Source organism: Gambusia affinis, linkage group LG06, assembly GCF_019740435.1.
Source record: "Gambusia affinis linkage group LG06, SWU_Gaff_1.0, whole genome shotgun sequence".
Classification (NCBI taxonomy): domain Eukaryota; kingdom Metazoa; phylum Chordata; class Actinopteri; order Cyprinodontiformes; family Poeciliidae; genus Gambusia; species Gambusia affinis.
The window spans coordinates 13017126-13043728 of NC_057873.1; the positions used below are offsets into that span (position 1 = coordinate 13017126).

Genomic DNA, 26603 nt, shown 5'->3' on the forward strand with positions numbered 1-26603 from the left:
TTACATAGTACGCCTACACAGCTGTTAGCAATTTCTGTGGCTTCCAACTTTCTTATAAACATTCTACTTATTCTAAGCTCAGATCTTACAGAAACACCATGGATGTGGTCACTGAACTTAAAAAACAAACACTGACAGTTCTTAGAGAAGATAGTTTTATTTTTAATTTGATTTTTGGATGTAATAAAAATGTAGAGGTGTATCTCTGACCATGTAAAACAAGCTGACATGCATAGTATCAAGAAGACAGATAATGCAAATAAACATCATCTTTAAACTCTCTATTTGTATTAACTGCACTCTTCCTGTTACAACCTAGATGTAAGAACCCACAACAAAATATTACATCAAAAATGAATTCAGCAGGTGAAGGGAGGAGCCATCAAACAAAATACTCCAACCAAATCCAGAGCAGTAGCCTTCATTTTAAAATAAACTCCTGGCAGGATAACTTTGTTTAGTTAACAGTAATATGTAGGATTTTTCAAGAAAACATTGTACATTTGTATAAACATATTTACCTTACCTTATGACATGTTTTTACCACATGTTCATACTTTAGCATTACTTCATTTGGAAAATTAACATAGTCAGTGTTTAATACTGTGAAGATTTTTTAGTTTGGAAAGCTACAAGAATTGAAGAGGATGGTGCTAACAATATGAAGAAGACTGCGACCATGAAGATTGTGTAACTTAAGTAACTAATGTGACCAGATAAGACAAGAGGGCCATTGGATCTCAAATTACCCGTTACATTTCTACTGATGGATGGGCAGTGCTGTCCTGCGTGTTGTTGTTACAGAACCCTGAAAAATAATAGAAAAGTAGATTTAATCCATGACATCAAACACCAGCAGAGTAAAAACCTGTTATTTGTTTTTCAACTTTTAATTTTGAGAGTGACGGAACGGTACTCACATTTTATGAAGTAGACAACAGCACTCAGAAAAAGGAGAGCAGACAGGCCAATGAAAACGTATCTCAGTGGTGAAACGTCCGCATCTTTAATAAAGATGATTTTTATTGGACAAAGAAGCTTATTTTATGTTTTTGCTTTTTCAAGGTTTGTAAACATTGCTGCATACATTTGAACTGACTAATGTTTTGTATAGGTAAAAAAAAAAACCCTGAAAGACAAAAATAACACTGTCTTTCTTCACATGACTCCACTTCAAACTAAATATTCTTCATTTTGCCAGATCAGAGTATTTTAGATCATCAATGATGATGGAGCCAGCCTGAGACCTGGTTTGGAAAGGCCTTTACTGGAGTCCAGGAATTTTACATGCCCAAGATGATAGATGAACCAGGTCCACTTCATTTAGGTGAGCCCAGGTCACTCACTTAAGGTAATTTGATAAAAAGTAACAATGTAGGATCACAGAAGAAACAATTTGAGCATAATAGATAGATTTTTCACAAACGTCCTCATCATACAATTCTTTTTGTGACTGCTAACCCAAACAGGAAAGGAAAAAAAAACTAGAAATATTTTAAAACTAAATTAAAACTTAGCATTTTTGTCAAACAACTTATAAATTAATTTAAGCCATGTTCATAATTATTCAGGAGATTGCTTGTGTTGGTTATCTTTACATGTGAAAATCTTGTTTAAAATTAGATATGATCATTCAATTCTGATGCCACATATTGAAAAAGTTTGTTTTGGAAGGTTTGATGTCATAAAAATTTTAAGACTGGACTTGAAATAATTAACTCTGGTCATGTGATATTGGAAAAAAACCTTTACTCTAAATATATCTTTGACAGAAGAACACAAACATTTTATTCCAAAAAATTCTTGAGAATGCATTGAAGATAAAATCATTTTCTAAGCATTTTTAACCATTGATGCAGTATTTAGTAGATTCTCTTTTAAAGCAATTTTCTCTCTGTTTTTAGTCTTTGTTTTATAGTAACAAAAGGAAGAGGATGAAATGTTGAGAAAGAGTTCACAGAGAAAACAGCATACCTTTGTCCACTGGCAACTTCACTTGAACTTCAAAGCATTCATCGCTGTCCTCGCAGTAGTAAGAACCCAAATCAGAGTTTTGGAGCTCATCAATGACAATAGAGTATTTCCTCTCTGAAGCCTGGAGGGGAAAGGTTTTCACTCGCCCAGATCTGGGGTTCAGGTAAACAATGCGCCCCTTAGATGAGAGACGAACCAGGTCCACATTTTGTCCATCTTCCTTAGCCTGAGTCCATTTAATCCAGCTGGAGTCATTTGATGAAAACTTGCAGGGCAAGACCACAGAAGAGCCAAGTGGAGATCTGATTTCTTGAGTTTTAAAACATCCTTCATGTGAATGAGAATGAAGCACAGTTTCATAAAAAATGCAAACAAACAAATAAATAATAATAAACTTATGTGAAAATCAAGTTTTAGTCTTAATAACTGATGTGTTTAACAAGACTTTGGGTAAATGTCCCTGTTTTCTCATGTGAGTGGCAGAAAAAAAAATCTTTCACCAAGATCTTCTTCATTTAAAGAACACTCAGAGTTTGCATGTGGGGTAGCAGGTAACAGTTTTCTTAATCACATCAGAAGATTCCAGCAAATTACAATCTGAGCTCAAGAAGTATAAATCTTGTCATCCTAGAAACAGGAGAGCAGCCTGCTCAAATATCAGTCCCAATTTTTCAAATAATAATAATAATAATACATAATGTGTGTGTGTGGGGGGGTGTGTGTCTCAAGAAAGAGGCTTGCTTTTCACATGAAAAATATCTTTTAAAATAAACATTTTCATTAAGCCCAAATTTCTGTATTGTTTGTTTTATTTTTCTGCTTAAATTTAAATTCTGCTCCATAATTCAGGAAAATGTGTTAATACGCAATACTTTAAGCAAAAGTGTATTAAATGGTTTCTTCATAGGTAGGAAATGGATGTAAGATGAGAGAAAACTGCAGTGCATTGGTGCAGAAAGTGGTTTTCCTAATGACAGAGGTGAGAACTGTTCTAGCGCTATCTGTACCAATCAGACCACATGTCTTTTTTCTTAAAGCTTAAAGTATAAACCAACACTTTAAGCTTAATCTTTACTGTTCAAACTGAGTTTTTTCTGTTTTCATGTATTTATTTCTTAAGTCAGATGTGTAGTAAAACTACATTTTTTAGTCATTAGTCATTCAATCAAATATTTTTGTTCCTTTTTTGTTCACCCAAGGAGATTTCCTTATTAAAAATTGTGGCCCACATCTGTAATTTTAGGTCTTAATAATGCATTAGGTAATTCTAATCAATCAGGTTATCATAGTTTTGGCAGTCATCTTTCCTCCCACTCCCCCACAGAAGCCATTTTCTCAAGACTAAATAAACATTTTGATTAGTTTTCTTTTTAAAGGCAACCAAACCACTCTGCATTTGGAGATAAATAGCAATTTTTCTTTTCTCTTTCTTTTTTTTGTTAGAATAGCTTAATGGTTATCAATTCACTGAAACAAAAACCTAATCGCTGAAAAACTTGTTTAATAAAAACCTTTACTGCAAGACTTTTTTAAGAAATGCTTACTTGAATAGACAGTGGCACATAAACATAAGCTTCAGTACTTCTCCACTGCTCAAATAAACGATTCACTAATGTAGAAAATAAAAAGATTTGACACCAGAATAAATTTAAGGCACAAGAGAAACAACATACCGTCTTTGGACAACTTCACTTCAAAGCATTCATCGCTCTGCTTGCAGTAGTAAGAACCTATATCAGAGTTTTGGAGCTCATCAATGACGATAGAGTAATTCCTCTCTGAAGCCTGGATGGGAAAGGTTTTCACTCGCCCAGATCTGGGGTTCAGGTAAAGAATGCGTCCCTTAGATGAGAGACGAACCAGGTCCACATTTTGTCCATCTTCCTTAGCCTGAGTCCATTCAACCCAGCTGGAGTCATTTGATAAAAAGTTGCAGGGCAAGACCACAGAAGAGCCAAGAGCAGCGCTGACTTCATGTCTCTTACAGACTCCTTCACCTGAATGAATTACAACAGTTTCATGAAAACAGATCTAAAGAAATAAATAATAAACTAATTTATAGATCAAATTATAGATTTAATGATTGATGTGTTTAACGAGTTTAGGGCATGAGTGACAGTAATTTGGATTATTTCTTCACCAAGATCTTTTTTCTCTAAGGGAAAAATAAATATATATATTTTTTAACATTTATTGCAAATACATTTACATTTTACTCTTAAGAAATGTTTGGTAATTAATCAGAGCTCAAATTGACAAATTGTGCTTACAAGCATAATTAGTTAAATATTTTAACATTTTAAATGTACATATGGCAATTTTACCAATACATTTTAACTTAAAAAATGACTTACTTGAGACAACAGACGTAAACCACAGGGCTAAAAGAATAATCCACCTGCCTGAATACATTCTCGGTATCTTCGTGAATATGTGATATCTGCAACACAGCTGGGCTGCTTTTTCTCTCAAATGTTAACCACAAGACTACCTCAGTTAGCCCACGCTTAATTCACGGAAATACTTTCACTGACTTACAACCCATTTTTACATGAAGTCTAAAGCTTTTTAGAGGACACCATGATGATAAATATTTGTCTGCATTAATAATCTTTTGCACAAGTGTAGTGAAAAAGATGTTCAATAAATCAGTAAAGTGCATCAGCCATGAAATATCAATGTACATGTTGTCAGCACTCTAAATGTATGCTTATTTTATTAGTGCTATTTGTGCTATACAAATAAAATTTGATTGATTGATTGTTTAGTGGAATTAAAAAATGCTAGTTTTTGGAGCATGTAAAAGTCACAAGAAGTCAAAGTAATTGTGGACTTATCACTTTCATCATCATACAAATTTGATTTCAGGTCATGTATTTCCACCATTCTTCTCAAATTTGTGGTCATTGGTTTATGTAGTTGCAGGTGTTTCCTCTGGTAAAAGCGTTACAGCAGTTTTTGGGTGTGTTTTATTACACTTCAGAGTTGTAAACAGTTCAGTCAGGTTTCTCCATGGGTAGACTTAAAATGTTAAAAGATAAAGTCCTAAAGCTGAAGGTTAATGAATCTTAAGTTCATTTTGGTTCTTTGGTCTGTTTGTGGTATCATTTCAGTGTTTTTCTAGCTCAAGCCATTCTCTCATGTCTGGCACTTCAGTACAAATGCTCCTTGATTGGCAAGGGCATCATCTATGCCTGGTCTATAGCAAGAGAAGAAAAATCTTAAGTTCATGGCAGCACAATGTCAGTCAGGACCCCTCTTCACCGTCGCTACATACATGGTAGGTATGAGGAATTGATATGAAGTCAACAACACAACACAAGCGATCGTCCGCTGTCATTACCTGCATGTGCAGGAGGTTCATGTGTGTGCACTTTTTTCTTCCCTGTTCAGTTAGGGAAGATGTAAGTATGAGTAATTTGACATGGCCCACATCTAAGCCAACCAGTGGCTGACATTGCAAATACCAATTTGCTCTGGTCCTGGTGACAATGAAAATGATTCAAAGACAACACATAGCTTTTACAGTTTAAGATCAGTCACGTGAAAAAAAATCCACTCTTAAATATTCAGTTCAATCTACATAAGTGTCGCATGTAAATATTTGATCTTTTTACATTTATTTCTGAGTAAATTATTTAATCTCAAATAAACATGAAAAATTGATTCTTTTTTTTATTACATAAAAAATAAATACCAATAACCATATGTGTTATATTTTAGAAAACATTCAGACCACCCATCACCTTATAGTGAAATTTATACTGTGATTTGTTTCTTAAAGTTATAACTCAGGACTAGAGTGACATCACATGTAAGAATACCGTAGTTGCAAGTTGGAATACATTCGGGCGTTGCTCGTTTTTCTAGTGCTTAGTACTTTAAGCAATCTAATTAGACATTTCTCTCCATTTTATGTATTCAAATATAAATGGAACAGAGCACGTTAACATAAAGGTATTTTCCTGAACTATCTGGTTTCAATAAAATGCCAACAATCAAATGCAAATAAAGTATTTATAGCTGCAAATTTTACTACATGCTCTATATGTGTGCAGTTATACAGGATACAAAAACCTCAGGCTGCTCAGCAAGCTTAGACTTTCAAAGATGACTTTTATGTTTTTATTTGTGCCCTAACCCTAATTAAATAGATGGAATAAGCTCAGATTTTTTGCCCAGATTCAGTTACCTTTAAATACCTTAATTCAATTTTACACTGCCACCCGGTGGTGTTAATGCAGCACCATTGGCATGGGAGTCACTCACTACATATGAACGTTTGATATAAATTCAGTGATAACATTAAAACTGTTTACTGTCCTCAAACTGGATACTGTACTGAATATTAAATGTGACTTAGTGTTAAAGTGCTGTGATATTGAGAATATTAAGTGTTTTCCCATCCATTTTGGTTTATAGAAGAGCAGCAGTAAAGTTTATATCTGTAATGTCTAGAGTTGCCCAGCAGGAGGTGCCAAAAGGACAACTAGTACGAAACCAGTAGCAGCATTATTCTTCACAAGAGTTGTTTATCAGTGACGTGCAACGATCAGTACTGCTATGACACTGACGATGAAAACAAACTAGTCCATCTGTTCTTGTATTTTAGATTTTAGATGAATTATTTGATCCAAATCAAAAAATAGTATTTAATATGGTCATATCAACACAAAAAGTACAATTTATCTGTCACATGGATCTAGATACTTGGACTGCGAGTGTTTGAGGTAATTTGTCAGGCTAGGTCAAAATCTAAATGAGGCCAAAACAAGATCTAATGAAATTTAACTAAAAGTATTTTATTAACACAATATGTTGTCAATGTCGGTGCCAGCTGTATCCCAGAATAAAAGCAAAAGTGAATGTAAACCACACATAAAGTCTATGTCCCTTGTTGCTGTAAAGACTACTTGCAAATAATATTGATCTACTGAAATAATAGAAGGTAATTATTTTTTGTTATTTTTCCCAGATGTCCTATGATGAGTGTAAAATTAGAAATTAGGACAGATAAAGTTGAAAGGTTGCACAGAAGTAACCTATTCCTTTTTCTGTCACACTCCAGACTATCAAAGACATGACTTTGTCTAACAAAAATTATCTGAGCAATTGCTGCAGTATGTGGTTTCAAATTTATTATTTTATTCATGAAGAGTAAAGGGGACTCTAAATGATCTTGACCAAATATGAAAATGTAATTATCCTCATTAGCAGAACTAGCTGAGCCACCATTGACAGTAACAAGCTTTTTGGTACCTGGCAATCAGTGTTTTTCATCAGTGTAAAAGGATTGTGACCCAACCTCTGAAGAGGTTTTCAAACATGAACAGCCAGTTAAAGTTGATGCCACAATGTCCGATTTACATTTAAATCCAGGCTTTGACTTGCAGGTATGTTTTGGATCATTATGCTGCTGCACAACCTGAATACATAAAATCTAAATGTCCTGAACCAAGATGTTCTTCATCTATTTTTGGCTTGTTGCAGAGTATTTTCTCTAAGGACCACAAATAGTTTTGTAACACTTTCTGAATGACTAATGATGGATGGACAATTCTGAAATTCAACAAAAAGGGCCATAATAAGTGTGTGTGTAACAGGGATCTTATTAGCTGTAGCTTTTTAAAGGGTGTCACAACTTGAATTCACACACCCAACGACGTCGTGCAGACTGCTAGAGATTTTCAATCGAATGCACAGAGAACATAGGAGATGTAGCTAAAACAAACAAAAAAATAAAAAAAGGATTGTTAGAATAACCTCAAAAGCAAAATAATAAAAAAAAAACCAAAGCCAAGAGCAAACTGAAGAGAAATTTTCAAAGTATTTTATTACTAAGGCATTTTTATCATTAATTTTAAATACAGTGTGACTGTTATCCTGTTGATTAAAAAAGTAAAAATTCAGCATTTTTACTTTTTGAATTAGCTTTTTATTTGATTGTATATTCATATTTGTTTCAGGTGATAGTGACTTGAAATTCACTGTTTTTAATTTGTTTTACATACATTTTTATTTAGAAGACGGTAATCCACAGCACTGTTTATAGAATAATATACATTATGACTTGGTGTATGTGGGTATGTAGTTATTAAATATGTTTCAACAATGTTCTCATACAACTGAGTTTTAGTTTAGCAACTGCAGTGCAACTTAAATGTAAGTTGCTCACTACACTATGTAAGGGACACATTATGTAACACAGGATATAAAGCATATAAATAAGTAGAGTACAAGTAGAGACTTCACCATAGAAATTTCTGTCAGTATAATAGAGCAATAACTTTCTATACACTCTTAATCCTCTCTAGGGTCACAGAATGGCTATGGACAGGTCAGTAGTTCATCAGAGCAGAAAAACAACTATAATCTCTTCTAAAATATATATTTGAGCATAATTATATCATCACTCAGAGGTCATATTTCACTGGTTGACATGTGAGTTGTGGAGGACAGAACCTTGTGTTTATTTGTATTTTGTTATTATTTCAACATACATTGGGAACAAGATTCGGTTTTCAATCACATTAAGAATCTGAGCTGTTTCCTAGTGACACAGCTGCAATAAGAAAGCGATTGACCTCTTTTTGCTCAGATGACCAAATGCATTTTCATCCTGACCTCATCAAAAAAAAATCTGCTTTCCAATGATTGAATGAAGGAACTTTCCAGGAGGGCAAAAACACATCCCTTAAAGAAAACCATCGGACAGTAATGATTGATTTTATTTATAAAGCCCTCCGTATCAATTTTTAACTTTAAGGGCACATTCATACTCTGACTGCCCTGGGGCAGTCAGACAAAAATGAGGCTGTCATTTTGTGCCTTTGGTCTTTCTGACTACTACAAGGACAAGACGATTGTGTCTTGCCCTGGGAAAAAATAGGAAAGAATAGACTTACCAGCTGCACCCTGTTTCTAAGCAGCAACCTGTTCTTTATCAAGTAATCAAACTCAGCATCATTCTCTGTCGCTCCCTGCTGGATTCTTCTGTCATTCACATAGTTTCCTGGTTCTCCTCTTCTCTGTCCGTGTTTTCCTGGCTCCTGGCTGCTGCATCCCATTTATGGGTTTTCAGTCCACTCTGTTTCTGTTTATTCCTAGTTTTGATTCTGTTGTGGCTGCTTGTAAGTTTTCTGTTTATCATCATTAAGAAGTCTCATCTATATAGATGAGTCTTAATCATCCAAATGAACAAATTATTTTGAAAGACTTTATCTTTCAAGATAAAATCTTAAAAGGTTTTATTTGTTCATAAGAGTTTCACTTTTTGAATAAAATAACTAAAATACATAAACTTTATGTTATTCTACATTATGGAGATGTATCTTCAAAATGATGCTTTTAAAGATTGAAAAAAAGGAGTAAAATAAAGTGGATGTGTGTGTTTAGAAGAATAGAACATCTTGCACAGGTTGTGAGCTGTGGTTGATATCAGGGTGTCTCCATTTTGGCAGACTGCTGTTTCACACAGTTCCTCATCATATGACTTTAGAAATGTGCGGTTGTTTTTTTTTTTTCTTCTATTAGTCAGTTTCATATGTTTGTCTGTCAGCTTCTTGTCAAATTCTTATTAATTATCTAATGATAGAGTTCTTCAAATATTTGTGGATGCCTCACATTTAACTTTTACAGATGGAAATCTCTTTTCTTACTTTAAGATTGCAGTAAGTTTCCCATAAGCAACAAAACCGGTTCTGGTTGTTTTCTTTTCTTTTGTTCTCCATTTTCTATTTTTAACATGCCTTGCTTTCAGTTTTGTGTCCTTTGACACCAGATCAAGACATTTATAAAGTTTTTAATCTACAACTGATCCAAGTTTTATTTCACAATACGCAATATATGTAGAAGTAACTTGAAACAGTTTTAGATTGTTCTGAATGACAATACAACCATTCAAAACTTGGGGTAATGTTCCCTGTAATTCGGCGCTTTCTTGTCTGCAAAAGCTCTCTTCTAAAACTTGAACAACTATTTGTACAGGGACAGTTGTTAGTGAATATGCAGTTTAGCCAGTGCAGCTCTGAGTAGTTTGTAACGCCCATCCCTAGTTTTTACTTTTGGTTAGGTTTAAATAGGAAGAAGAGTTCATGTTTAAAGTTCTTTAAAATACAAAACTGAGTAAAAGTGCAACAGTCTTTAAGAATCGACATTTCAAAACAATGTAACAGTGTATGACATCAGACAATATTGTTTTCCAGACAGGCTTTAGATTTCACTGCTGGACAAGTTAGTTCTGCAAGGCAGAACCTTTCCTTTATTGGTATTTTTTTATTATTATTTTGAACTTGTTCTGTGAACAAAATTCCATTTACATTTACATTAAGAATCTGAACTGCACAATATGGCAAATCTTTGTATAAATTAAAAAGATGTGTGGCAAGAACTGAGCCTTGAGGGACACCCCAGCACACCAGCTGTTAACATGTTATAAAATTGCAAATAAAAAGCTATTATTACTTTCTTATTTAATTTATTTAGAAATTATTCCAGAGCAATGTGTTCTTTTCTTTCTGGATATGTTTCACATCTACCAACAGAAAAAAATTGTTAGAAACTATTTGCTGTGATTCATTTGCTTCCTGTGCATTTTTAAAACTCATACAAATCACAAAATATGTTGGTTTGAGGTTTTATGAGATAAAAATAGTCATTATGAAGTTCCTTTGTTGAAACAATAACATTTAATACAGTTAAACCATCATTGCTACTGTGTTGCCTCTCCTTGATCCTGACTAAAGGTAACGTGAAGCAATGTGAAACTGGTTTAGATTTTCTGTGTGCAGTGAACACACAACTCGTTCATCGGCTTCTACTGTCAATGTGGTGGACAGAACTTGTTTATACATGGTGACGTGGCACCTCAGGGTTTGTGATACTTTTGGTTTTGTCAAGTCATTTTGTCCTGTTGTCCAGAATATTTAGGATTCTGTGATTTAGTTAGGCCACTTTATGTCTTAACTTTCCATAGCTTTTCTTATCTACATTCCTTGAGTTTAATTTGTGTTGTTTCTATTCTACCTATTATACTTATTTTTTCATGTTCTTAGCAATGCTCTTCACATGCAGTAACTCACCTTGTGTGAAGCCTCTAGTTCTTCAGTGTTGTCAGAATGTTCCGAATTGCATCAGTTCTGTTTCGTCTTTATGACTTAGTTCATTTTTATTTTGGCTGCCTCCTAATTATATCTCTCTAAATTGACAAAAGATTAAAAACTGATCAAACAAATATATCTAAAATTTCTTTGTTTTTAAGTTGAAGGGAGTATTTTAGCCCACCATCTGACCAGTGGCTTTAGTGTATGTTTTCCATCCTTCCTCTCAAAACCACTCTGCATTATGTGATTGCAAAGTGCCAAAAAAGAATTTTTACTTTTATCCCAGAACACCAGCTGTCCAGTGATTTCACTTTATTGCACAACCTCTGTCTATGACTGCATGCAAACAATGAAAGGATGCTTTTAGAGTGCACAACTTTGTTGTCCATTGTCAAGATTCCATCTTGAAAGCACAGGGCCATGTACGTTTGAATTTTCTTATCCCTTAATAATAGACACCAACTGCATTTTGTGTTTATGTGTCTTGTTTTTGACTAATATTCAAATTGGTTTGATGTTCTGAAACACTGAGGTGCAAGTAACATGAAAAAAAAAATTACAGGGCGAATTGTTTTCCACACCACTGTTAGAGAGTCATCTTATCTGGGGCTTGAACATGAATTTGGATTCTCTAATCTAATCAAACTGTCAATTTTATATGTAATTATACATTGATTTAAAAAGAAAATTTCTTCCAGAAATATACTTTCTGAATTGCGACAAGGAATCTTAAATGCCTCCTCTATTAACTTTGTTCAGGCAGCTAAGTGCTCAGTGTTCACGTGAAACAAAAAGGCAAAAATGTTGATCACAGGTAAACAAATTGAGAAGGAACGACAAAAAACATATGGCAAAGCTAAAACAAACAGGACGAGCAGCCACTCTGCGTTTTAAATGTGACTCATCGTCAGTACCAGCAACAGAAATGAAAGTATTTACATCTCACTCCCACATCAGAATACAGAGAAATCCTGCCTGACCTATTCACGTTATTAATTAAGTCAGCCAAGCAATATTGAAAAGTTCACCATGTTCATATGTCGTTATTCATAGTTCAAGTTCTCTCTGCAGAACTTCACAGAGTTCCTAACCTGGCCACTTTGTGACAAGACAGTCAGTTTTGTGCAAATCTCACACAAAACATCAGGCATTTACAGATTGAAAGCTTTATGAAAAAGCAGCACTCAAGAAGCAGAGAATGTAAAATCTGGAAATTTTTCTTGTTGAGTCACTCAAAGTTGTGAAGGTCTGACTTACACCCAAAGTTTAAAAAATTAAAAATACAAATACTTTTGCTGGAATTCAGCTTTTGTCCAATTTCATACACAATCTGAGTGTGAAAGATTGTCAACAATATCATAGATTATCATAGAAATTAACAGTCAACATCAACATCAGTGATTTCCATCAGGAAAGGGTTAAATACAGGTTAATCCACCTGCAGGTGTTGAAAGAAAGGAGATCATTTACTGGAATATTACCTACAAGGAAGTGCATGCCTCAAGAGAGGTTTGGTATGAGGTAGTCTGGCAGTATAAAAGTCCTGCAGCTGGACGTTTTTCCACATAGCATCCGACAACATGAAGGTCCTGCTGCTCTCCATGGTGGTTCTGCTGCTGTGCAGCACACAAGGTAATCAAAGGTCTCCTACTTTCAATACAGTATTTTGACATGAAATCAGATTGAAATGTTGCTTAGATTAAATTCTTACAGGAGGTTTGTGTTTTTATTTATTGTGTGACTCATTAATTAATGTTTCACACACACACACAAAAAATCTGTTTTTGTCTTGGTTTTGAATGTGATCTCTTCTTTTCTAGTGCTCACACTGAAATGCTTCACCTGCCAGGATGAGAATGACACCATCTGCAAGACAGAGACAGTGTGCCACAGTTCAAACCAGTACTGCAAAACCTACAAAAAGGGTAGGTAGAACTTGTTCTGCTCAAATTCAGTTTGACGCACAAGAAACAAGCGACAGCCTTATGCAAGAAAAGCAGCAACAAGGCAGAGAAGTTTTATTGACTGGAGGTTTTATTCACAGGCAACGCACTGTCCCGAAGCTGTGAGGAGTTCTGTGCTGAGGACTTCTTCACAGTCTGCTGCCAAGAGGACCTGTGCTAGAGCTGAAGCTTCTGTCTGCTTTTACTCCCCTGTTTCTACAACATCCAATGATGAAGGAAATTATATAAATTCTACTACCATACAAGATGATTTTACATATCAGAATCTTCCGTGATTTCTTTTCAATCCTTGTTTCTGCTTTTAAATAAAAATACACAAATGTTGACCAAAGGTTTTTCAGCCTCATTCATTTTCTCCAGAAAACTGAGTAAACTGAGCAACAGCAAGTGTGAAAAGGCAAACTAGCCACCCACTCATTCCCTCTTAATCCTGTCATGATGTCACTTAACAGTTCACTGGGACGGGCCGGAGCTATATGGGTCACAATCTGTCTCTAATCTGAAGTTAATTCAAACTTGAAAATCATCACATTTGCTCTTTTCATCATATAAAAAGGTAAAGGTACACTGAGAAGCTCAGGACTCTTAGAGGCATTGTTTGCCGCAGTTTAATGAATCACTCTGCTATTATATTTATGGTGTCATTCCCCCTTACGAGTCAATAAATCTTTCGTTTAACTTTAAGCTTTACTCGATGGAGACAAAGCTTCCCAGAAATCATCAACCAGCACCGGTAAGCTCTTGCCTGGCAGCATTCCCACATAGTTCTTTGTGTTCAAGGTGTTTTCACACCCTCTTCTGTACAGCTCCGCTTCCTGTAAATCAAAACTGCAAAGCAGAGTTTCACTCAGCAAATTGAATGTCTTTGCATATACTCTCAGTAACATTTCAACTACAAGTGATCCTGCAAGCTCTTTCTCTTAAAGTTAACAACCCCTATATGCATATCCAGAAATATTAAAATGTAGAAACTAAACACTTGGGAAGCTGAATACAGAAACTAAACTAAATTAAAGAGGCTCAAGTTGTATGATAGTGTGGCATGTCTTTGTGAAAATCTAGGTCATGCTTATTAATCTCTCCATATGTTTTCACCAGAGGTGATGGATTAAGAGTAGAACCTTTATAATGCATATGATGCCAAGCAAAGAACTCATACTGTAACCTTCTCCTGAAACAAAAAAGCAGGTCCAATGACTGGAAGCCATCTCCATCTCAGTTTGACAAAACAAACACAGTGTGAGCTATAATTGAAACTTCAGCGTTTCTTTCCATTGTGTAAGGGAATTATTGTGTTTTCTGAGGAAGTCAGTAGCTACACTGAGCCACAAGTTAAAGTCGGGGAAAATATATTACCCACATGCTGCCCACACAGGAAAGAGCTGAGGCTGAGAAAGTGCAAACAAACGTGCTCTGTAGCTCAGGGTGTTTGTGTTCTTTTTTAAGATTGTCACACACGATAAAAAGAAGAGCAAATGGTTACCAAAGATGAATGGGTTTCCTGCAAGTGTATGCTTTTATTATTAATCCACGTATTTTCTTATGCTATCTGCTGGTCTGACTGGATATACAGGCATATTTACTTGGGAATTCAATTGCATTTTTTATATTGTACACGTTTTTCTTTCATGCTTCTTTGACAATCTCTTCATCTGACAGCTATAACTAATAAATGTAAACATAATGGTTCTGCAAAGTTCATGTTCAGGGCAAATAAAAGTGCATCATTCTCAGGCAGGTAAAAGGTAAAAACTTACAATGCCTCTGCAGTTAACAACAAATTTGTGTTCATCGTCCCCATTCCGTTTTTTTGTTTTTTTAAAAGATGCGTAAAAGCCTTAATAACATTAGTGTGTTCATTAAGTGGAACAAATGTGAGCATATATTGGTTTTGTCTGGTGAACCACAGTTACTAAATGTGTCTCTCTCAGAGTGCGGTGAGCTCTCTGAGAGAGATTTTGGAGTTAAAATTATTTGGTCATTTAATTTGCAGGTAAGAGCCTTGATTGTGTAACACTGTTTATGTAATAGCCTTCTAATAATCCAGGCTAAAGACAATGATTGAACATTTCACTCATTTGTTTGATGAACCTTCCAGACTGGAGGGTGTATTAATTTTTTAGATCGCTCTATGAAGCGACTCTCCGTCTGTCGTGTTGAAATCCTAAATACTGGAATCCAAACCAAATATACATTTCGTCTTTGTTTTCCTGTATTTGGTTTCTGATCTGCATTTCTTCAGTCCTAATAGCCATAGGAGGCTTCCAGGATTTAAATTCAAGAAGGAGTCATTTATATCTTGAGTTTAATAGTAACAACCCACCTGTGTTGTCAACTGGTATTTTTCCACTGGAGAGGAATTTTGAGATCAAATCCTTGTCAATTCTTTCCAAGTGGTCCCACAGATGTTTGCTTCTTGAAATAAAATAATAACAGTAGCAGCCCACATTATGGACTCATAAGAGCTTGGTCACTCTTAAAATACACACACTAAAACCCAATAAGAACAATTCACAGAACTGAGGAAAAGTTTTTAAAAAGCTGTGAAATCAAACGAAAGTCCACAATGTTCTGACAATACGGAGTTGTTGTACTGTAAATGGTGTGAAATTTCTGTTGATTATTATTGAATATATATTTTTATTTATTTTATTCCTTTATTTTACAATCATGTTCAAAGCCCAAAGTTATGTTGGACCCAGTTTTAGTGACAAAGTCCATTGTTACTATCATATATTTAGACCCCGGTGTCAAACTGAGATTCTCATAGTATGAAAACCTAAAGTAAGCATATCACAGATTCACAGCTTTTGCATAACTGTATTAAAAAGTGTAAGGCAGCATTCACCAACATTTTTTGTATTGCTGCTAAAATAACATTTAACTTATTGATCATTGCAGTTCTACTTATTTTAATTTTGATTTTAAAACATGTAGTTAGCAAAAATGTAGAATTGAATTTAATCCTGTTCAATTTGAAAGCATTTTCCAAATGCAAATGTGCAGAAGGCTGGACTTATCAGAGACTATATTTTGCACAGTAAGTGGTTTCATTTTTGATTCAAGTTTGAAAAATAGTTCCAGTTTTATTTATTAGAAAGCATGAATCAATCTTTGAGTGATTTATTTAATAACTGTACATCCTGTAGCACCTGTGGCAGTGGTAAACGGCAAAATAAATTATGGATATAAGTAGAAAATGGCTGCCTCTACTTTCTATAATATAACCAGATGTAAAAAGGTGAATGAATGGTAAAAGATTCAAAACAAAGACCTAATCTGTTGCCCCAGCAGTAGCAAGGGGTTGGGGGGGCTTGTTGTCATGAGTGTGTTCTGCCGTAGCTGATAGAGTACTGGTGGTCCATCTATTGGATTAGAGCAGGGATTTCTCCATGGTATTAATCTGTGAAGACAGCAGGCGACCCGGGCTGTGCTCACTCTGAGCTGTTGTGTCTCTCAGCCTCTGGCTACCTGTCAGCAGGCTGTTTCTGCTCCATTTGACTCCCTGAAGCGCACAGTACACGTTACAGCCAATATGAACCTTTTCTGCTTTTCGCTGGTAAGTCTCTCTTTTTACTTTCTGTGTGTGGATTCTGCTCAGAGATGTGTTGTGCTGCAGCTGGGAGAGTCTGAAAGCGTCTGCACACCAAACTCCTCTGTTAAACTTCACGAGGGGGCGTCGTGCAATTAATGGTGAACTTTCACCAGATACATGTTAAGAAATCCAACAGTGACTAGAGACAACAAAAATGTCCTGGTTTTCATTTGCAGGTAGATGTGATTGAGCTGCAGTAAATACAAAAGTCAGTTTCTCTTTCTGCTAAGTCCTGGACTTGGCTATTTGAGATGTTTTAAATACCACTTTAAGCTCAATTGTTTTCTTTGGCTTAATCCCAGCAGGTGTCTTCATTGTTCTTTACAAATGAAATATCACGTTTGCACGAACACACAACCCTGTGTTTGGGTATCTAGGTGAGGTCTTTGTGTGTGGCTCTTAAAGGAGAAAACACCAAGAAATGTTTCTCTAGTTAAAGCACATCCATCATATGATCTCAGCGGTTGTCCAGCTGTCATGGTGCAACTGATGAAACACTTGCACTAACTTCTTTTTGTCACTAAAGTGTAATGTATGTTAAAGGGAAACCGAAACAAAGTTTAAGACACAGAAAAAAAACAAAAAAAAAATCTAAAAAAACAGTTCACGTTTCCAGGTGACTAATACAAAATCACTGCGCAGGCAGGACAAGCTGAACAACAGCATTAAATATTTGTTCCTAGAAAGAATCCAAACATGGCCAGCAAATTATAATCCATCTGAAATCTGCTTGAAGGAAAGTCAATCCTTCCCTGCATTTATTTTTGATAAGTGCATATTTAAAAATGTCTTTCAGTACATTTCATATGCATCAAATCTACTATGAGGACCCATTTCATGGATTTGAAATGCAGATTTGTGTGTCATGTTCTAACCCTATGGATTATTTACATTTAGAACTGCTGTGGGTGTATGTGTGTAGTCAATTTTAGTTTTTAGAGTTTGTAATCTGCCATCAAAGGCATAAAAAATCAGCATTGCATCCCCGAAGCCTTATCTATATGGTTTTGATGTCCATAAAGGAGCATTTCTCAGCATGAATTGTCCAAATACTTAAAAACCAGAAAAAATAAATATACTAGAGGTTCAATACATGAATCGAAATTACTTTCCTTGAATAGAAAGAGGCTGGGATGAAATGGGAAAATAGGTTGGTGGTGATGCAATGACTTGGCGCTGTCATCCAGGTGAGTTTTATTCCAATGTGAATGAGGGGTTAACAACATAGTAGATTTACTGGTTTATGTTGGATTGTGTGTAGTACTGCCAAGGCAGTTATCGGTTCCAGCTCTTGAGTCCTTCGGGGGCAATAAAATGGGATTTGATTTGATTTTCAAGTCATCCATTACAAGCTTTTAAAAAATAAAACCAGAAAGGTACCAGATTCCACAGTCTAGAAACTATGCTTGTAAAAATAAATGCTTTCTTCTCTTGTATGTCCACCTGTCACCAGGAGGGGTCTATGGACAGCTTGTACGAGGCGGTGCAGAGCTCCACCGACGGCCCGGCTCCGCCCATCCCCAGCCGCTCATCCAGCCGCTCCTGCAGCCGCTCCTGCAGTCCAGCAGTGCTGCTGGATGACAACACGAGATGGAGAGGCTCTGGAAGGTCTATATCCATGGTGAGAGGGAAAATTTTTCATTGAGGCCTCAAACGTGTCTGCAACAGGACTGGTGGACGCAATTGGTCATGGTTGCAGTTAAATTTGTGAATTACTGGCCTTTGTAAAGTCTCAGGATGTTTCAACCAAATAAAGCTGATTATGAAATGACTAACATATCCTGGCAGCTGCTACAGAGGTCAGATCCTTTTTAATGTATAAATTAAGCTTGTAGTCAAGCACTCCTCATGTCCATGAACTGATTCTTACAGACGGTATGGGGAGTAATTCATTGACAAAATATCAGTGCACACTTCACAAAGTTTTTCGTTGAAAAGCAACTTTTAAACACTGAAGCGTTTCTTTTTGTTTCAGGATATTCCGCAGACACACGGGGCCAACTCCAATAAAAGGAATAGAAGGTAAGCTCATCAAAATAAGCATGCTTTTTTAATATTTAGAATTTAATTTAGAATATTTGTATCATACCAAGATACACAGGGAATGTAATTGGATTAAAAATTCTGCAATTCTGCAATGACATTAATTATACTCCACTAGTCTTTTTCAATGCACATGTCAGTCAGTCCAAAAAGGCCCTCCCTGCAAGTGAAAGGGCCTTCTCATTAAGAAATAATAGGGCTTGAGATGCTTCCTGTTTATTTTCACTGAGATCTTAATTCTGTAAATCCTCTGTGTAGCAAAAACAGATCAGATCCTCAGCAGGGCTCCTCCTCTCCATCACTTCATTCTCTGCATTTGAAGCATAGTCCCACTTTAACATGAGGGATTGATGGCACAGTTGGAAGCTTAATATTGTTTTTCTATTCAGCTTCACAGGAAGCTTTTGCCCTTTTTTTTTTTTTTTAGAAGAAAGGTCCTGCAGATTGTCTTGCCAGCAGGAGGTAGATTATGGGGCTTTGGGCCAGTTGAACTAAGCGGATTCAAGGTCCTGGTGGCCACATTACCTTTACTTCTTTGGCGCTGGTTTACTCTGTTCTGACAGTGCTGTCTCCCTGAAAGCATCTTCAGTTCCACATCTGAAACAACATGAACATTCTCTGACGACGTTTTAAGCTCAATGTTTTTGTATTTACATGGGTGAGCAATGTAATGTAAAAATATCATAAAAATCCTCTGAGTTGACGTGCATAATATTCTGTGTCCTTTCCTTTCAGAACACACATATCAAAGTCCCTGTCAGACAATGAAACACTGGGTGAGTACTGCTTAATGAATTGTTGAACAATTTGAGGGCTGGCGACAAACACATGCTTTATCTTGATCAGATTATCTAGTTGATCTTTAATTTGTAATTTATTGCTTCCTATTTTGCTGTGGTATAACTATAGCATGACACAGAGGCCTATGTTGCTTAGTTAGTTTTTAAGATGTGAAAGATAAGAGAACGTACCACGCAAGTAAGAAACAGCATATGTTAACCCTCCTAGTGCAGGAAGAGCGAGGCAGATGTGACTGTCAGGCGAAGGTGAAATATGCCATATATACACTGAGGTTATTATTATTACTAGGTTTTTGAACTTCTTCTGCATGCTTCCTCCCCCCACGCCCATTTCCTGTCAGACATTTGGACATTACTATTAGTTCCAGAAAACCTTTGAAAAAAAATTATGACAGAAAATAGCACTACTACTCAGACCCTTGCTCATATCTGCTGTAGGAGTAACAATTAAAACATTTAAAAATAGTGACAAACAAGGACGTACGATTCTCTGTGCAATGTGCACAGGGATCTAAACGGCAGCACAGAGAGCTTTCTTGAGAGTTTATGAAAAACTATCAAACTATTAGATGTTGCGTACATGCTAACCGGTTGTTTGAAATGCTAGCCAGAAAGAAAACAATTTTATAAAGTAAAGGTGTCAAATTTGCTAAATGCCACTGGAAGTGTGTAATTTGATCAGATGAGACCAAGATTTCAACTTTTGAAAACAAATGCATTGCAGTATCCGGTGTGAAAGAAAGTATGAATATAAGATGTCCACTCTATAAGGTTTATGTCCACTATTAAATATGGCAGTGGATCTGTGATGCTGTGGGCCTCTTTGTCTTCCACAGGTCCAGGGATCCTTGTTAGAGTTTAGCTCATCTTGAGCTTTTTAAAACACTAGGACAGAAAGCTAAAAATAGACTACGACTGGATGACCATTTCAGTCTCCGGACCTAAATCCTACAGAAAAGCTGTGATGTGAGCTGAAAAGAATAGAGCATAAAAAAGGACCAACATCTCTCAAGAGATTATTAAAGTAAGGCTCAATGGGCTTCGGATTAAAAAAATGTGATAGGAGAAAACTAAGTACTGTCATATCAGTATTAGAGGACACGCAAAGTATTGATAGCAGGGTTACCAGTCAGAGCCACACTGGGGATTTATTAAAACACAATTATTTCTTGCCTGAGATTTCTTTGCAGACTAAATTAATGTAATCAAATTTAAGATTGGATTTTAAAAAATCAGTTGAGATTTTGGAAAAAAAAAAAAATTGTTTTAAGGCTTCTAACCTATCTTTACTGTACATGCAGAGTTGTAACCAGTTGTAGTTGAGTCATGCTATCGCAGCCTCACTTTTCACATCAACTCCCTGGCCTTTGTATCCGCCTGCCGCAGATAACCCCGGCTGTAATGCAGCGAGGCAGTGTGCCAGGAGCCGAGAAGATTTAATCCACATCACCAACAATCACAACGAAGGTAAAAATAAAATGTAGGTTAAGCTCTTCCAAGGTGCATCTCAGCATTCATCTGGACTGAAAGCTTGATGTTAGCTTTCAAAATTCATGAAAAAACCCCCAAAACAATTTATGTTAATTCTATCTAATATTCGTAGCAAAATTATAATAAACTTTTACTGTTATATTTCATGTTGGTTTATGTTTAACAAATTACTTAGAAAGATGCTAAACAGACACACAACACATTAAGTTTTTTGGAATGCACCAAAACTTAAGTCTGTGGTTTCTTGATTTGCAATATCCTGCTTCGTCAGATTTAATAATTTTCAGTGTGTTTCCTGAAAAACAGTTAGCAAATTGTTAGCAACACAACATTCAGCTAATCCTACTGGTTTTCCATCTTGGAACTAGAACCTAACCTGAGTGTTATGTGCTTCCCAAATCCAAAAAGTAGCCAAGGCTCCAGTTCCTCTTCTTTGAACTTGTTTGCTGTTGATGCTGATATTTTCACCACCTACTGACAGTTACAGTTGGATTCCAGTGATTGTGTTTCTTTCTGAAGTATTTTTTTGTTTTGTTTACATCTTTCCACCTCCTGAAGTGAACGCAAAACATTTTGTTTTTTTTAGAGATGAGAAAGCCTAAGCACCAAACAGACAAAAAGGGAGGTAAAGGAGGACATCGTAACGGCACAAAGAAGAAAGAAAAACAAACAAATCAGGTGAGCAGAGAAAGGGCTGTTGATGCTGATACGACAGTAATTAATCACAGATCTTTACTGGCCCTGTGTCAGCTTGCTGTTTTGACGTGTTGCTTCTGCTGCTGGGATTGAGTGGGAAACCAAAAACCAGTTCAATTTCCATTAACAGGGACTTCCATCTGTTCATGAGTCAGGTTTTAATGCAACGCAGATAATACTAACAGGAGTACTGCTCTCACTGTAATGACTTGGAATCATTGTAGTGATGTGTGTGGGCATGGTGAAGGTTTAAAGACCTCATACCAGGTCAGACAGTGGCCAGACTGATTAATGCCCATCATAGGGGCAAACAAAGCAGATCCTGCCAGGGCTGGATCAGATTCTGTTTTCAGTGCGTCACCAAGAGGCTGCCTGGCTGCACTGACAGCACCCCGATGCTACTGTTTATGTAACAACACACAAAGAATGACTTAGAATTTACTGTTTGCAGAAAGTAAAAGAGCACAAACACTGCTTCATGAACAAAAAGATAAGGTGGGATATTTGAAGGTAATGGAAGTAGAGTTTGATTGTCATTTGATTGTCATTTCAGAGTGTTCACAGCAACGGAGTTATAACAGAGCCCAAATCTGCTGCCAAAAAGAACCTAAAGAACGGAAAGAAACCAGGAGGAAGGAGTGGGAAAGATGTGTCCAAGAAAAGTCACAACAACAGAGGTGAGACAGTGTAGAAAAAAATACTTACTAACAGATTTTCTCTTTCTCTGTTCTCCATAGACTGAATTGTCCTAAATTCCTGTATGACTCAGCTTCTTTGCTCAAATTTGAGACACAAGAACATGTGCATGCAAGCAGGGTCACTTGAGTTCTTGACTTTTCACGCGTTACCACATTTTCAGTGAAGGAGTCATCCAACAAAAGGACAGCAAAAACTGACTCATCCAACTGACCATTGCCACATTTCCTCTTTTTCTCTTTTTGATGTTCCTTGAATATATGAGTCTCCCCTCTAACCCATTTCCAGAAGCCTTTAGACTTGCTTTTCTGATACATATGTTATCACAATTTTCCTTCCCATTAAACTTTTCTATATTGGAATATATCAACACTAAATAGTGACACAACAGAGATACCTTCTTTTTTAAATCTCTAAAAACTGTTGCGTGCTTTTTTTTTTCAGACACCTTTTGCTGCAATTATGGCTGCAAGTATTTTGCGTATGCCTCTACCAGCTCTTCTAATTTAGGGACAAAACCTTATGTTCAGTCTTTGGAAAGCAACTCAAGCTTAGAGTTTCTCAAGCATCTAAGTGTTACATAAAAAAGTGCTTTCATCGATACCAATCCTTTGTAGCTCTGGCAGTATGTTCAGGGTTGTTGTCATGGAGGAGAGACCTTTCTTGCACTGTTGTTCTATTTTTAGCTTTGCTCAGCTTTCCTGTCCCTGCTAAAGAAAAGCATTCCACACCATGATGCTGCCACTATCACGTTTCACTTTAAAGGACATGGTTATGGAGTCGTGTCACAGAATGAGGAGTCACCTGACAGGATACATTCTGTCACTCATTTGCTTTGTTCAATTAAACACTTTGGTAAGCTGTGAGTGGGACTTCTTATGCCTTTGATTAAACAATGACTTTCCTCTTGACAGTTTTACTTTAAGGCAAAACTTCTGCAGTGCACAACTGATACTTCTGGCTTGGATAAAATCATGGACCTGAGCTTTGGCTCTCTACAGCTCCTCCAGAGTTACACCAAGGTCTTTTAAAACCTTCTATGATTAATGCTCTTCTTGGGTGCCTTGTCTCCTCATGTAAATGGTCATGTAGTTTTTGGTAGTTCTGCAGATGTGCCATATTCAGAGGATGGACTGAATGTTAAAAAAAAAAAAAAAATGGCCGGGGTATTTATAACTGAACCCTGTGATAAACTTCTCCTTAACTTTCTGCTGACGTCTGTGGTGCACCTCTTTCTTCATGATACTTTTTTTTTTTTCACAAACGTTCTTGAGTTTTCCTTTGGCTTTCCTCCTTCTCTTCCAGTGAGTTCCCCTCCAAAAACAATGAGCCCACCCTTGGAATTACAGTATTTGGATGTGCCATACACATCTAGACCGGATAGGAGGTTGTACCTGGGCAAATCCTCCACCCTCCCCACCCCGGACAACTCAAACCCGGGGCGCTGTGTGGACATGGTCAGCCTACCTGGAGGAGCGACACCCACCCACCACCAGCGCTGGAGCAACCCAGGGGACAGCAGCCCAGCCTGGGGGACCATAGAGCACACCTGCTGCCGGCCTCTCACAGAGTACCGCATCCTCCCCCATGAATTTGCCACCCTGCATAGGAAGGAATGGGATGGGAAGCAAAAAGCAGTGATGGACCACAATGGAAGCCTAAAACGGAGCTGTCAGCTTCAACCAAAGGTGCCACGGTCTGTCACGGAGGTGGATCTGTCAGAGCCAAATGTAAGCAATGAATTATATTCTTCATTAAGCTTCAAACAAAATACAATAAAAACGGCCCTTTAAATATTGACCAAAATGTGTAGACAGGCAGAAGGACGTAGCCACATATGATGGTTTGCCACAGTTTCTGCGCAGATTATAGAGCTCTTCCTTAACATAATCCAGTACTGACCAGATGAGGTATCTGCTACCATCCATTGGGGCCTTTATGTTTGGAGTTGTTTCCATCAGAACACCTAGGACCAGTCAAATACATGATAATAGTAACGTGTGATGTGCTGTAGAGCAGAAGATTTTCCACACCTAAGTAAGAAAGAAAAAAAAAGGAAAACTACAGTATCTTGAAATCATGCAAACGACTTTAAGTCTGATATTTCTTTAGATGAGAAAAACATCAGTGTATGTTATTGGAAATAGACAAAACAAAGTAGTAAATAATTGTGATGGGGAAGGAAAATGATGCAAAACTTCTGTATTTCGGTGCCTGTCCACTGAAACTCCCAGGTAAAGTCCAAAGCAATGGTCTCCTTCACAATTCAAATAATTAGTAACTAGACAGCTGCTGTGTGTATTTTCATGTCAGTGCAAATTCAACTGTCAAGGTTTGTTGGAGAACATAAAACAAACTTAATCATGAAGACCAAGGAACACAGCAGAAAGGCCAGGAATAAAGTTGTTTAAGCAGAGTTAGGTCATTAAACAATATTGTAATATCATCAACAATGAGAAGTTTGGCACAAATGGATAGATGGGTGTTCTCATTAAATAACAGGAGTGCAAAGATCCACTGCTAAAATGGGAGACAATAGGGATGAAATACTCAAAAGAAAGTCATAAGACTTCCTCTTTGCAGTTTTTTTTTTTTTTTTTACAAACCACAGAGGGGACAAATAAAAAGAAACTGGAGAATTTCTTTTGGTCAGGTTGAGCAAATATTTAACTTTTTTTGGCCAACATACAAAACAAAGTGTGTATTGACACCAAACACTGCACAAAATGTGAAAAGATTCATTGAATGCAATTAGAGGTCAGCGTATTCACTTGATGTCACCATATTGGAAATTAATCCATTTTGAATTGAGCATTAACTGTGGATTTTTCTATGGTATAGTGATTACTTGCTGCTAATAGCTTGTAATAGTCTAGACAGAGCCAGTGGGCATTACCCTGGTGAACAGTTGGCATTTCTCAGAGCATAACCCTTGCTTCTGGTCAGAGAGCACGTGCAGGATTCAGCATGTGTCACACAAAGCAGTAGTCAAAGCTTAACATACTGAGGGAGAAACAATCAAAGATGAAAAAATGGTCTTACATAGAGATTTAGAGCTGCCTATGGAGCAGTAGGGACACTGGTTCTTAGTAACAGATGGAGCTAAGACATCATTAAGCTTAAAGGTCAAAATTAAAAATCTATTTTTGTGATGGCTTACATTCTTACTGGGATGTGGCAGAAAAAATGGTTTTCTTCAGATGCTCTTTCAGACGTAATGTTTTGGCAGGTCTTTCTTGTGAGAATTTGAAAATGATAAAATGATTTGATAAAAATCTGTTAAAAATGTTTCAGGTTTAAGGTGAAGAAAAGAAAAACCAGAATATTGTATATGATTACAAGGTGTCATTCTATCACTCCTGACTGTCTGGAACACAAAACATGTGGACAAGAAAAGTATCTCACTAAATTTTAATGTCTGATGAAGTCACAGTTTTGGTTCGGGCTGGAAATCTTTGTAAATGTGAGAAAAGTCAATTTTTTTCTGAGCTTCCATGTTTACATCACTGCTACTACTGTAACAACTAATTCATGGAGAATTGTTATACTTTTACTTGTGTGTACTAAAGATCTGGAAACATGTTTGAATAGCAGAAAGGTGTGGGAGCACCAAACTAAAAAGTAAGTAAAATACAATATAATCCAGTCCTCTCCAAAACAGAAGTTTTACTTTTCGAACTAAGATGAACAACTGTCTCACCACAGGGCCAGGAGTCTGGGAAGTCATAGATTAGAAACCTTAATCTCAATAGCCAGGAGTTCATGGTTGATTGAATTGCAGCGGGATTAGGCAGAGGTTTTGTCTGTTGAATTCTTTTGTGCAAGTGACCAAATGGAACCAGCCGTGGCATAAATACGGCGACAAATCCCCAGATGATGGCATCACGTTCTCCAGGAAGACCTTCAGTCTGGTCATTTTATTATTTTGAACCGAAAAACTAAAATCAGGATTGTATGTGTAATCGCTTTTCAAGGTAGGATATGCAGCTTGCTTTAAAATTAGTAGCCCAGGGAAACCGGACAGTGTTTCGACACAGCAAAGTTGCCACTGTGAGCCGTTTCTGTCATACTTAAACGCTTCCTCTAAATTTCTCACCCCACATTAAGAAATGACTTATTACTCCAGCATCACTTACCATCACCTACTTCCCCATAGTTGATTGAAAAAATGAAATTCTTTAGGCGGAAAAATGATTTTTGCACTTTTTTTGCTGAAATGAGACTGGTTGGGATTTATTGGCAG

The 26603-nt window shown here is 36.6% G+C and overlaps 3 protein-coding genes across 3 annotated transcripts; 2 read left to right on the forward strand and 1 right to left on the reverse strand.

The window, feature by feature from the left end:
* Positions 1 to 338: 338 nt before the first annotated feature.
* LOC122833062 lies at positions 339 to 4386 on the reverse strand. Its single transcript, XM_044120362.1, has 5 exons — positions 4329 to 4386; positions 3648 to 3971; positions 1975 to 2301; positions 921 to 1004; positions 339 to 808 (listed from the first exon to the last, which is right to left on the reverse strand). Exons 1-5 carry the CDS (start codon positions 4384 to 4386, stop codon positions 753 to 755), a joined length of 849 nt encoding a protein of 282 aa, XP_043976297.1. The 3' UTR covers positions 339 to 752.
* An 8183-nt stretch (positions 4387 to 12569) lies between these two features.
* ly6d (lymphocyte antigen 6 family member D) lies at positions 12570 to 13370 on the forward strand. Its single transcript, XM_044118953.1, has 3 exons — positions 12570 to 12707; positions 12896 to 13000; positions 13120 to 13370. Exons 1-3 carry the CDS (start codon positions 12656 to 12658, stop codon positions 13197 to 13199), a joined length of 237 nt encoding a protein of 78 aa, XP_043974888.1. The 5' UTR covers positions 12570 to 12655; the 3' UTR covers positions 13200 to 13370.
* A 363-nt stretch (positions 13371 to 13733) lies between these two features.
* Positions 13734 to 26089, forward strand: LOC122833063. The gene is made up of 10 exons (XM_044120363.1): positions 13734 to 13772; positions 16500 to 16598; positions 18088 to 18255; positions 18610 to 18656; positions 19413 to 19453; positions 20864 to 20944; positions 21555 to 21646; positions 22218 to 22341; positions 23666 to 24090; positions 26066 to 26089. The coding sequence occupies exons 1-10, from the start codon at positions 13734 to 13736 to the stop codon at positions 26087 to 26089; spliced, it is 1140 nt and encodes a 379-aa protein (XP_043976298.1).
* The last annotated feature ends 514 nt before the right edge of the window (positions 26090 to 26603 follow it).